The sequence below is a fragment of the Neomonachus schauinslandi genome, chromosome 9, assembly GCF_002201575.2.
Source record: "Neomonachus schauinslandi chromosome 9, ASM220157v2, whole genome shotgun sequence".
Classification (NCBI taxonomy): Eukaryota; Metazoa; Chordata; class Mammalia; order Carnivora; family Phocidae; genus Neomonachus; species Neomonachus schauinslandi.
The window spans coordinates 37,458,426-37,471,191 of NC_058411.1; the positions used below are offsets into that span (position 1 = coordinate 37,458,426).

The following is a 12,766-nucleotide window of genomic DNA, read 5'->3' on the forward strand; positions in this document are numbered from 1 at the left end:
TAGGAAACCACAATATATAAGTGAGATAAAGAAAGGTATTTAATGAACACAAATTTGTTTTATAAGTATGAGTTTATAACATTTATTTTTTAAGTAAATAAATGAGTTTTCTTCACAGAGAGAAAAATGTAAAATAGGGGATTCTGGATGACGGTTACACTCTCTTATGAGCCTTGGCATCCGATTCGTTTCTGTAGTGGGGGGGGTTTTGGCACCATATTAACAAAATTCTGATTCATATACATACCTGGTTACAAATAGTGAAATTTAACAGCTCCCTTGCGATCTCAGGTTACTCTTCAATCAAACAGAGACAGCAAGAGATGCTTCATTCCTGAGGTTGAACCCAGACTCAATGATCTATTAACACAAAATAACTCATCATCACTGTTCTCAACTGTGGTTAATTTGCCATAAAGTACACTTGACCGTGTATGTGTTTTTTTAAATTATAATATCTGAATCCAAATCAAACCTTTGAGAGACCCAAAGATCCTGCCCAGAATGTCCCAGAGGTTAGTAGACTCTAATACCTATTTGTAAGCCTGTCTTTAAAACGCCTACCAGCATGTGCTGAGTTGGTATCAGTGGCCAAAACATTGGTGGCCAGGGCAGATGTCACATGCAAATGCCTGCTGGCAGAACTAAGATTCAAGCAAGGTGTGCCATCTGCAGATTTGCTGGCCTTTGGTTTCCTTCATTTCCTCCCAATGGTCTTGTTCCTCTTCTCCGCTACTGTTTTGGCCCAGAGCAATCCAACCAATCATCTCTTTACGCTTCATAGTACGCCTGTTATAAACGGAAATCATCAGTGTGACATCAGAGAGCTGAAAGAGGGCCACCTGGAAAGCAAAGGTCTCCTTGTAGACTGGATTGGGCTGACCACGTCGAATGGACGTCTTACAGCGGGACATCTCTTGACCCACAGAATCGAGAAGAAAGAGCTTTCCGTATGTATCTAAGGAAAAAAACAACAGAAATGAGAAAACATCAGAGCTTACTGTGTTGCTAGTTTTGTTGTAATATTTACATGGGATCCAAACTTTTCCTTTTTAACATACTGAGCAGCATCCTTAGGCCTGGTATTTGCCGTAGGACTAACACACTTTCCATGAATTATTAAGGAAAGGGATTATTACCTTCAATGGTTAATGTTTCATGCAGCCCACCATGGGCACCTTGCTGACGTTCATTAGAAGCTCTATACATACAGAGGTGTATACATGCATAAGCATGCGTGCAATGGTGTGTGTGGACATGCGTGGTTCTTCAGCCACATTTTATTTATGTAACAAGATAAATATATACATTTTGTTCTATGTGTATTTTTCTTTTCATAATCAAAATACTGTTTTAGGCCTAGATTAAAGAGTATCTTCTCTTCTCACTCTCCACATATTCTTTGGACCATATTATCCACTCAATGACAAGTACCAAACCTTTAACTCTGGCCTAGACTTCTCGTCCAAGCTCAAGATCCAGCTCAATACATTTTTTCCTGTGGACATCCTGCACATGTCTCACTCTTCATGTCCCCAACACTTAAAACTTGCTGCTCCAGTATTCCCCATCTCTCTGCAAACAGTAGTGTCATCCACTCAATTTATCCACATCAGGAGTCAGGACGACATTTTTGACAAGACTGGCTCCTCACTCCTAGTCCGGCCAATCAATCACCAAGTTCTGTTGATTCTATGTCCTAAATAGCTCCCAACTCCACCCACTTCTTTCCATCCCTGAGGCCACTGAACTCCATGCACAGCAATCTCCAGTCACTAGCCTCTCTCACTTGCATTACGGCAGGTCTCCTCACCCATCTCCCATCACCAGGCTGCCCAATCCCACAGTCAGAGGGAGCTTAAAATGCAAATCTGTTTATGTCACTCTCACTAATAGACAAAGACGAAACCTTCAATACTGCCCATTAATCTCAGGGCAAAAATGAAATTTCTTGGTATAGATGACATACTCTGATCCTTTTACCTTTCCGTTTCACTGGGCACCCCTGCTTCCTTTATATGCTGCGTTCCTTCTATACTGACCTCCCTTCATCCCTCCAACCCACCCTTCTCCTTCTCTTTCACTTCTGCACAAACTGTGCATGCTCTGAAACCACGAGTGATAAACACCTTCCCTTGGTTTCTATTCATTAGTTCAGTCTGGTTGTGGCTTTATGCAGGAATTTTTGCTGACCACTTGCTCCTGTTCCGACCAGCTCAGATTCAGATAACCCTTCCGTGGGCTCCATCAAAATCTAGCTTCAGGTTATCCCAGGACTTTGCTGCCTGCTTACTCATCTGCAAGGCTCTCAGTTTGAAGGAGGAATTGCCTGTGTACAACTGTACCCCTGGTTCCTGGCCTAGTGTCCAACACATGGTAGACATTCAATATATATTAAACATTTTGTAACGAACGTGCATGACCCTCCAGCAGGCTTGACTTCCTTTTTTCTTTTGGTCTTGGGTTTTCAAACTTGCAAAATGAAGATAAACCCCTTGGTTTTATCACCCTTGCACTGGAATGCTATAAAATGGGATTAGCCTCATATGTTTAGCAATTTATAGAAAGGAAAAAAATTATCCAAATTTTATTAACATAATCTACTACTGCTGCTAAAATTCCTGAATAGATAATTGCAAAGAAAATTATCCCCAAAGGCAATTATATTTTTATTAAAATCACTCAACTCATCAATTTCTTGACCCTCTCTTAATGACAATATTTACCACTACCTTATGTGTGTCTTAGCCTTTAAAAAAGAAAATCTAAGTGTTAGGACATTTCGCAGATTCTATCATTCTGTATATTCTGTTCAATGCAGGCTGAAAGCTGATTTGTGTTTACTACTCACTTTCCCACCTAACAACCAGTCAAACTTTTGAAAGTGTAAATCCAGATCTCTGTAATTTACTGTTCTCTACAAGAGCATTGCAAGATGGGAAACAAATTACAACCTGCAGTTTTCTTTCTATGTTGATCTTTTTCTATTCCAGTTTGATGTGTTATTTTATTCACTTATCTGCTGAGAAACACAAGGTGTGAAATTACACTTCAGTGTGAAAACACTTCTCTGTCTCAGAAACAGGCCTCTCCACTCTTCAAACTGCTCTTCTGAGAAAGCTGTCAGAAAACCAGCAATAGGGGAGTGAATTTGTGTTTCCACAGCTGTACAGCTCCATGATTCCTATAGGAGAAGTTCAATCCAGTCCCTGAGCCGCTCTGGCAATTCTTGCCTTGGTTTTGGCAGTGGGAATTGAGTTAATCTTGCAAACAAAAGACCTGCTCATTTCACAAAGTGCAATTTCAATCTTTATCCTGTCACAGATCACTTTCTAATGACAAGAAAGGCCATTTACTACCAAACCGCCATCACCGAAGCTGAATGATATGTGTATGACAAAAGGGGAAAATAATCATTTGATAAACAATCCAGTCTGAGGGCACCTAACCAAAAGAAGGGAAACGTTGCTGATTGTTCCAGCTCAAAGGGAACCTTTCCTCAGCAGTGATAATGTGTTTACTTTTCAGTGTCCGGAGCCAAGGCTGTGCCCAGGAAAGTCAACCTGTGAGGAACAGTGCAGAGTACACCTGAGGTCTTTTGGGGTTCAGTGACTTATTCCAATGAGTGCCAGCCAGAATGGACGAAGAAAGGACCAAGTCAATATACAACTTCACTGAATTCTGTTTTAATTTTTTGGAATTGATAATATTTGCTACAAAACAATACCAAGCAATATTTTATCTTCTGATGAGGATTCAGGTTGCCCCTCAGTGGCTCTAGTAACTCAAAACCATCATCAAAAGGTTGAATGGGTCATAATTCCTTGATAGTCCTCGATTCCACTCTTCTGACCCAGCTGTGGCAGCTGCTTTACCAGTCACTGTCTCCTTCTCCATAAAGGAAGATGCCATGTGTACCAGAAAATAATTATAAGAGTACACAATCCTCAATTTATCATGGCATAAAAGTATGTCATTTGAAACTCAGAAGTCATGTTTCCAAAGAAACAGCACAATACCATAGTGGTTACTTATGGAGCTCATACAAAACACTGCCCATTTGCAGCATGATGTTCTACCAATAGTACATCAGACCCCGCCTTGGGGCAAGACTGGGGCACCATGATTGTCAGGGCAAGGGAAAGGAATTCCATCACTTAACCTCCCCTTCCCTTTTAATTTAGTAATAATTACAGGATATTTTAAACATACATAAAGAGAGTAGAGAACAATATTACACACACCCAAATATCCACCACACAGACTTGTGATATTTAACATTTGTCATATTTACTACTGACCTTTTGCTTTTTGTTTGATTTTTAGGAAACAAAATATTATAATTGAGGATCCTTGGGTATTCCTCCTTGATCCTTTTTTTTTTTTTTAAAGATTTTATTTATTTATTTGACAGAGAAAGACACAGCGAGAGAGGGAACACAAGCAGGGGGAGTGGGAGAGGGAGAAGCAGACTCCCTGCCGAGCAGGAAGCCCGATGCGGGACTCGATCCCGGGACTCCAGGATCATGACCTGAGCCGAAGGCAGTCGCTTAACCAACTGAGCCACCCAGGCGCCCCTCTCCTTGATCCTTTTTGATTTCTTCTCTCACTAAAGGTAATTACTAGCCTGGATTTGGAGTTCATCATTTTCATTGTGTAAGTAGACATAAATAAAGATAGCCAAAATATACTTAACAGAATTTTGCACATTTAAAAGTATTTAGCATTTTACTGTAGGTATTCCTGAAACTTGCCTTTGTTCATTCCACATTAAATTTTTTATATTACCTATATTGATATATACATCTGTGATTCATTTATTTTAACTGCTGTATAGTGTTCTAAACCACAATTCACTTGTCCATTCTCTTAATTAATGGATATTTATTTATAATAACCAAGAATGGAAACAATATCACTGAACATTTTTCTATATTTTGTACTGTACCAAAATTTGATAATTTCTCCAGTATATATCTAGGAGTGGATTGCTGGCTCTTTATAAATTCTAGATACAAAATCTATGTTATATTTATTGCTAGTATCTTCTCTCTGTTCTTATCCTTTTATTTTATAGTGACTTTTATAGGATAACTGCTTTATATTTTTGTGGAGTCTGATTCATAAATGTTTTCCTTTTCAGGTTATGGGCTAAAAGAAATTCTTTTTTTTTTCTTTAAAGATTTTATTTATTTATTTGAGAGAGAGTGACCCTGTGCACATGAGCAGGGGAGGGGCAGAAGGAGAGGAAGAAGCCAACTCCCCGCTGAGCAGGGAGCTGGACATGGGGCTCTGGGGCTCGATCCCAGGAACCTGGGAACATGACCTGAGCAGAAGGCAGATGCTTAAATGACTGAGCCACCCAGGCACCCCTCATTAAAAGAAAAAAATTTTTTTTAAGATTTTATTTATTCATTAGAGAGAGAGAGAGCACACAAGGAGGGGGAGAGGGAGAGGGAGAGGCAGACTCCCCGCTGAGTTGGGAGTCCTGACGTAGGGCTCGTTCCCAGGACCTGGAGATCATGATCTGAGCCGAAGGCAGATGCTTAACCATCTGAGCGACCCAGGTGCCCCTAAAAGAAATTCTTTAAGAAACCCTACCCAGGACGCCTTGGTGGCTCAGTCGGTTGAGCGTCTGCCTTCGGCTCAGGTCATGATCCCAGGGTCCTGGGATCGAGTCCCGCATCGGGCTCCCTGCTCTGCGGGGAGCCTGCTTCTCCCTCTGCCTCTGTCTCTCATGAATAAATTAAAAAAAAAAGAAATCCTACCCAAACTCAATAGTCTCATATATTTTCTTCTACGAGTCATAAGAATTTATTTTTCATATTTGATATTTAATCTACCTGAAATCGATCTTTATGTGTGGTGTGAAGTAGGGATCTATTTATTTTTTCCATATGGGAAGCATTATTCATTAAATAGCCCATTATCTCCACAACTGATTTGTAATACAATGTCAGGTACCAACTTTCCGGGCTTGAGTGTCTTTCCCTCACCTGATCATAGTAATTAACATCATTTTATAATATGCCTTTGTATCTGCTAGGGAGACTCCTACTATTGTCTTTTTAAAAACTTTTCATTATTTTAAGTTCTTGTTTAACTGGCTGTTGCATATGAACTTAGGATCAGCCTGTCAAGTTGTTGTTGTTCTTTTTTTTTTTTTTTTTTTTTTTTTTTTTTTTTAAAGATTTTATTTATTTATTCATGAGAGACAGAGAGAGAGAGGCAGAGGGAGAAGCAGGCTCCCAAGGAGCAGAGAGCCCGATGCGGGACTCGATCCCAGGACCCCGGGATCATGACCTGAGCCGAAGGCAGACGCTTAACCATCTGAGCCACCCAGGCGCCCCTGTTCTTTTTAAAGCAAAATATACAAAAGCACCAAAACCCTGTGGGGATTTTGATTGGGCTTGTACTGGATATATAGATTAATTTGGGAAAAGTTGTCTTCACAATACAGAACATTCTCACCAATGAACATAGTTTACCCACCTAGTTTTCTTTTGTGTCTTTCAAAAACCTTTGTATCTTTTTCCATAATTTTCTTTTCTTACTCATCTTTTATTAATGTTATCCTTTGGTACATTAGGTATTTTCTTACTGTTGTGCATAGTAATGTTTTAAAACTCTTCTTTCTTTCCTTTTTTTTTTAAGAGGGGAGGAGGGGCAGAGGGAGAGAGAGAATCTTAAGCAGGCTCCATGCCCAGCAGAGAGCCTGACCGGAGGCCGGATCTCAGGACTTTGAGGTCATGACCTGAGTTGAAATCAAGAGTCGGGCGCTTAACCAACTGAACCACTGAGGCACCCTTAAAACTCTTCTTCCTAACTATTCCTGATGTATTAGAAAATAATTGGTTTTGTATGAGAAACTTATTAGTTCAAATATGTAGATCTTCTAATGTAAACAATCATTTTTTTTTTTACAAATAATGGCAGTTTTCTTTCTTTCACGCTTTAAATTTTTATTTTTTTCTTATCCTAATGAATTGTCTTGAGCCTCCAGTCCAATATTGAATAAGAGTGATGACAGTGGGAATCCTTATTTCGTTCCTGACTTTAATAAAGGGATTTCAGGATTAAGGATGACAGTGCAGATTTTCTTTAAATGCCCACTAACGAGATTAAGCAAGTTCTGTACCTCATATTAGTTGTTGATATTGAACACCATTTTCTCCTTCCTAAGCAATTTCCTGTATCAAAGGGGCATAAAATTTAAAACTGCATTTCCCTAAATCTCCTGCCAGTAAGATCCCACTAATGAAAGCATCTTGTTTGAGACTGGAAGATAGAAGAAAAGGGGAGCCGCATCTCTCCAGACCCAGTAACTGGCAAAGTAGGGGTTTTGCCCATGGTGTTCAAACATCCTTATGAGAATCTCTTCTTTCCTGCACAAACAGCTCAGACCATTTTGGCATCTTTCCTGTGATGTCTGTACATCTAGATTTCCTGAGGGAGCTTCAACCCTACAATAAATGTGTAATACTGGACTCAAAATATCTAGACTATTCCTATTTCCCTGACAAAATCTGACTGATATTGTAAGTGATAATCTGAACTGGAATGTTTCCATAAAAAAAACAACAACAACAAAACAACGTAAGAATGGGCACTGGCATCGAAGGTGGGTGCCAGATGATGAAGAGATCAGAGGCTAGGATAGTGGAGACCCATACTCCATATTATGTGATGGTGAAATCCCCATCTGACCTAAGTTAGGAGGAAGGGCATACAGCCAGTGAGTTTTTTGCTCTCCTAGGGAAAGAGATTGGAAAAGAGAATGCTAGAAGTGTATTCAGTACTACTAGCTTCACTTGGGGGGCAGAGAGAGGCAAAAGGTAAGCTTGGTAAAGAACTGGCCAGTGTGCAAGGTAAACAGAAAGGAAAAAGAAGGAATACTGAAATGCAGACCTTTCTGTGGTTAGAAAAGCTAACTGCTTCCAGACCTCCAAACAGTGAGAAATGGATTTCAGAAGAATTCAAACAATAGAGGCCAAACAAACCTTCTCAGGTGAATAAGGTGATAATATCACACTAAGGACGTAGGCTTCATACCAGATTTGAGTTGACTGGGCCTTCTGACTGAGTTCTGAATAACGGAATATGAGAAATGATAGTAATTACCTTCAATCATGACTATATTCAAGTACTCCCACCCAAGCAAGACATCTCCCATGCTGTCCCTTCCCTGTCCACGACAACAATGCAGGTCACATTTTGAATATGATTGTATTGTCTCATTAAATGGAATGAGCCTGTGTGCCTTCTTCCCAGCAGAGAGGAGTCATTTGACTCACTACAAACAGTGATGCAAAGGAGAAATAAACTTTTGCTGTGTCCAGCCACCCAGATGGCAGGGCTTGTTTGTTACTGCATCTTAGCCTACCCTATACTAACACCCTTTTCTTATCCATCTGCTGAGTTCTCTTTATCAATAATGGACAGTGCATTCTCTCAAAAGCTTCTTTTGCACCTGTTGGGATAACCATAATGGTTTCTCATATGTCAGCTAATATGGTGAACTACACTAGCGGATTTTCCTCAAGTTAAATCCTTCTTACTTGCCCAGGCTAAGCTCAATTTGTTGGTAATTAGAATTTTTTTTCTTATACATTATGAGGCAAGGTGGGCCAACATAAACTACAGTGTAGGTGGAAGGATGTGGGGAGGGGAGACAGGGAGAGATTGGGAGCAAGAGAAATAATCTAGCATTATATCTATCTTTTACATAGCAGTTTTAGTCCTTTTACATTTATTATGATCACTGATACAATTTTTATTTATTTTTATTGTTTTGGTTTGTGTTTCTATACTGCATTTTCTATGCCTTTAAATACCCTTTCCTGATTTCTATTGATCCACTGAATTTTCTTTATTCTAATTTGTTCCCTCTAATGCTTTGAAAGTTAGATGAAAACTTTAACATGTGCTTTGATTTAATGTCTAAAATTAATCAATATCTCCACTCTCCTCTTGAGCAACATAAGGATCTCAGAATTCTTTGATTTCCATCTTCCCTTCTCATTCTTCATTTTATTTCTCTTTGTTGTTGTACTCCCAATATATTAGTCATTTTTCCTACTGCTGCTGTATTGTTTCTTGCAGTCTATACATGCTGAAATTTACCTACATGTGTACCAGTTTTTTTGTTCATTATTCCTTTCTGAACTTCACTATTTCCTTCTAAGTTCAATTTCTTTCTTCCTGAAATACATCAGTTAGTAGTTCTCTCAGTGATAAACCCTTTCAAACTTTGTGGAAAACATCTTTATTTTTCCTTCACTCAAACAGAACACTAAAAGCTGAGACTGTTTTTCTCTTGAACTGGTGATATTGTCCCCTTCTCCTCTGGCTTCTGTCATTGCTGTTGAGAAGTCTGTCCTCAGTCTTTTTTTTTTTTTCTTAATATTTTATTTATTTATTTGTCAGAGAGAAAGAGCACAAAGCAGGGGGAGCAGCAGGCGGAGGTTGAAGCAGGCTTCCTGCTGAGCAAGGAGCCCAATGCGGGACTCGATCCTAGGACCCCAGGATCATGACCTGAGCCTAAGGCAGATACTTAACCGACTGAGCCACCCAGGCATCCCTAGAAGTCTGTCCTCAGGCTTACTGCCATCCTTCTGCAGGTAACTTGGTTTAAAAACAAAACAAAACAAAAAAACAAAACAACCACCACCAACAAACTAAACAGCTTGATTGAGATATAATTTATGTATCATGGCAATGGTATTTCCCCCTCGTTGCTTTTCTGTCTAGAGTTTCTGACTAACTTTAATATTGCTGTGGGAATTAAGTGAGTTAATGGAAGTAAAGGATTATCACCTATGCACTCTGTAAATTAGTGCCACATATAAATCTTTGTTTGAATTGGCCATAATTCTGAGCACACAGTGGTTGCTAATAAACACTATATTTAGCTGAAAAATGGGCCAGGATTTTGAAAGGTGGTATGCCCCATATCTGTTCATTTTCATTTAGTCCTTTTTCCCCCTGCACTCCATTTGTACAGCTCACCCTCTGCATCCCACCTGTTCTTCACACTCGACATGAGGCAGCTTGATATGCTTTTTTGTTTTTCTTTGCTCTAGTCTCTGCTATTGTGAGTGCCTAACAAGGTTAATATGGTGCTGCTTTAAGTATTATCATTTGGGATGTAATTATCACATGTGGCTAATCATGCACATGCTGAGAGGCGGGGAACTTGTTGTTTTTAACTGGAGGGGACATCTTAATGTTAGTTTTTGACAAGAACCATTATATGTGTGTATATACACACACACATATATACAACGCAGTAACGCACTGTAGAAAGAGACATAGTGAAAATAAAGATGGAGAAAGAGAACCTACCAACAGAATAGCTAATACATTTTTTTTTAACTTAGCACTTGTATCGGTAACATTAGCTTGTTAACCTCATTTAAAAGGGAAGGAAATGAAATTCAGAGAGGTTAAATCAACTGTCGAGGCCATGCAGTAATTGGGTGGCAGGCAGAACAGAGCTGCTAAATTGTTAGTGAATTGCTTTCCCATGAAGCCAAATTCGAAGGATAATCAAATGTTTCTAATTCTCCATGGAAACTTTTTCAAAAGCATTTGTAAATGCATATTGGGATTTCATATGACTACTAGATGCTACAAACTGCTTTTTCACCTGGACCATCAACCATGTACAGATGTGGAGACTATTCCTTGCCATCAGTTTGTAGACTAGCCTACACCACCTTAACAGCAATAATGAAAATATTTTTGAACACTGGCCACACATACTAAATGAGGTATTACCTTGAAAATGACTGGCATGACTCTTGGCACACTGTTATGTGATTAGTTCACGTTGTTACTTCATTTATATGTTGTTTCTAAATAGGTTCAATGGGCTAGTTTCAGTAATTTTCAAATAGCCTATTTTATCATCCCTAGCCCACCTATTATTTAAAAAACAACAACAACAACATATAACATGGGCATTTTCCAAAAATAAAGAAGAAAAAGATATGTAGACAGATGTAAATCTAGATACAAGTCTATCTATCTGTATCTACATCTACATCTATCTGTCCATCCATCCATCCATCCATCCATCCATTGGATGAACAGAGAAAAGGTTAAAGTTAGAAATCAGGAAGTGCCTAATCACATACTTTCTCTTGGGATGGGTGTGGTTTATAGAGGGTGCTACAGAAGATGCACTCAGGTTCAGTTGCTTGGTACTCTATCCTGTCCAAGGTTGAGTCAGGGGAATAAGGTTGGACCTTGAGATGTCAACATAATCAAAAACAATGTAATTCTAACCACAGAAGCTAAGGTTCATGTTTTATTTTTACCCACCTGATCCAGCTGAACTATTCTAGACCAGACTAGCTTTTTCTGCCTAATATTGTATAAATAGAATTTTCAAATACACTGAAAATTTGAAATAATTGTACAGTGGATACCCATATACTTACTTCCTAGATTCTTCATTTGTTATATTTTGCTTTGTGTTATGGACTGAATGTGTGTATTCTCCCCAAAGTTATATGTTGAAGCCTTAATCCCCAACGTGATGGTATTTGGATGTGTGACCTTTAGGAGGTGATTAGGTCATGAGGGTGGATCCCTCATGAATGAGATTAGTGCCCTTATAAGAAAAGACAAGAGAGAGATGATTTCTCTCTCTGCCATGTGAGGATACAGCAAGAAGGTATCTGTCTGCAAAGCAGGAAGAGGAACCGAATCAGCTGGACTTCGATCTTGAACTTCCCAGCCTCCAGAACTGTGAGAAATAAATTTCTGTGAAGCCACTTAGCATATGGCATTTTTGTTGTAGTAGCCCAAGCTCAGACCATTTTCTTTCTCATATACCTGCATATCTATCTACCCATCAATCCCTCTTAGCTGTATTCATCATTATTCTTCACCCCTAAACATTTCTGCATACATTTAAATAACCAGAGCTCAATATTTTATGGTTCTTTTCTACTTTAAGGTAAAATTTACACACAGTGAAATGCACAAAGCCTAGTACCATTTGGTAAGTTTGACAAATGCAAACATCCATTTAACTCATACTCCCATCGAAATATAGAACATGCCCATCACCTCAGAATATTCTTTCATGTCCATGCCCAGTTCATCTCGACACTGATACCAATCCTGAGGCAACCACTCTTCTGCTTATTCTCACTATAGATGAGTTTTGCTTATTCGAGCACTTCCTATGAATGGAGTCATGTAACAGGTACTCAGTATGTTTTTGAGATCCCACGTTAATTTCCTTTTTAGTTGTTGAAGAGTATTCCACTATATAAATATATCTTTGTTTATTCATTCATGTGGACATGAGGGCTCTTTGCAGTTTTGCCATTATGAATAAATCTGTTCTGAACATTCTTGTGCAGGTTTTTTCTTCTTCTTCTTCTTCTTCTTCTTCTTCTTCTTCTTCTTCTTCTTCTTTTTAACATGTGGATAAATGCCTAAAAATAGAACTGTTGGATTTTCAGCACAAGTTTAGTTGTATAAGAAACTGCCAGGCCTTTTCCCAAGTGGTTGTTCCATTCCCACCAACAATGTATTCTCCACATCCTCGCCAACACTTGATGGAATCAGCCTTACTTTTAGCCTTTCTAGTGCATGTCATGGAGACTCATATCTAAGAATGCTCTCACCAGCTTCTGCCCATCAAAGCAAAACCTGCCTCTCACTGAGCCCTCTCCCCCAGGTATTTACCTTGGAAGTTGGAGAAGGGGAGCTTACATTTCAGTGGTTTATTTCTTCTAAGGCCCTAATA

General features: G+C 39.1%; 1 protein-coding gene across 1 annotated transcript in view; it reads right to left on the reverse strand.

Moving 5' to 3' along the window:
• Nucleotides 1-644: 644 nt before the first annotated feature.
• The window catches only part of SYT16 (synaptotagmin 16), a 95,219-nt gene continuing 83,097 nt past the window's right edge, over nt 645-12,766 (reverse strand). Inside the window, exon 6 of the mRNA XM_021701500.1 lies at nt 645-958. Within this exon, the coding sequence (XP_021557175.1) occupies nt 645-958 (314 nt within the window). The remainder of the gene's footprint in view (nt 959-12,766) is intronic.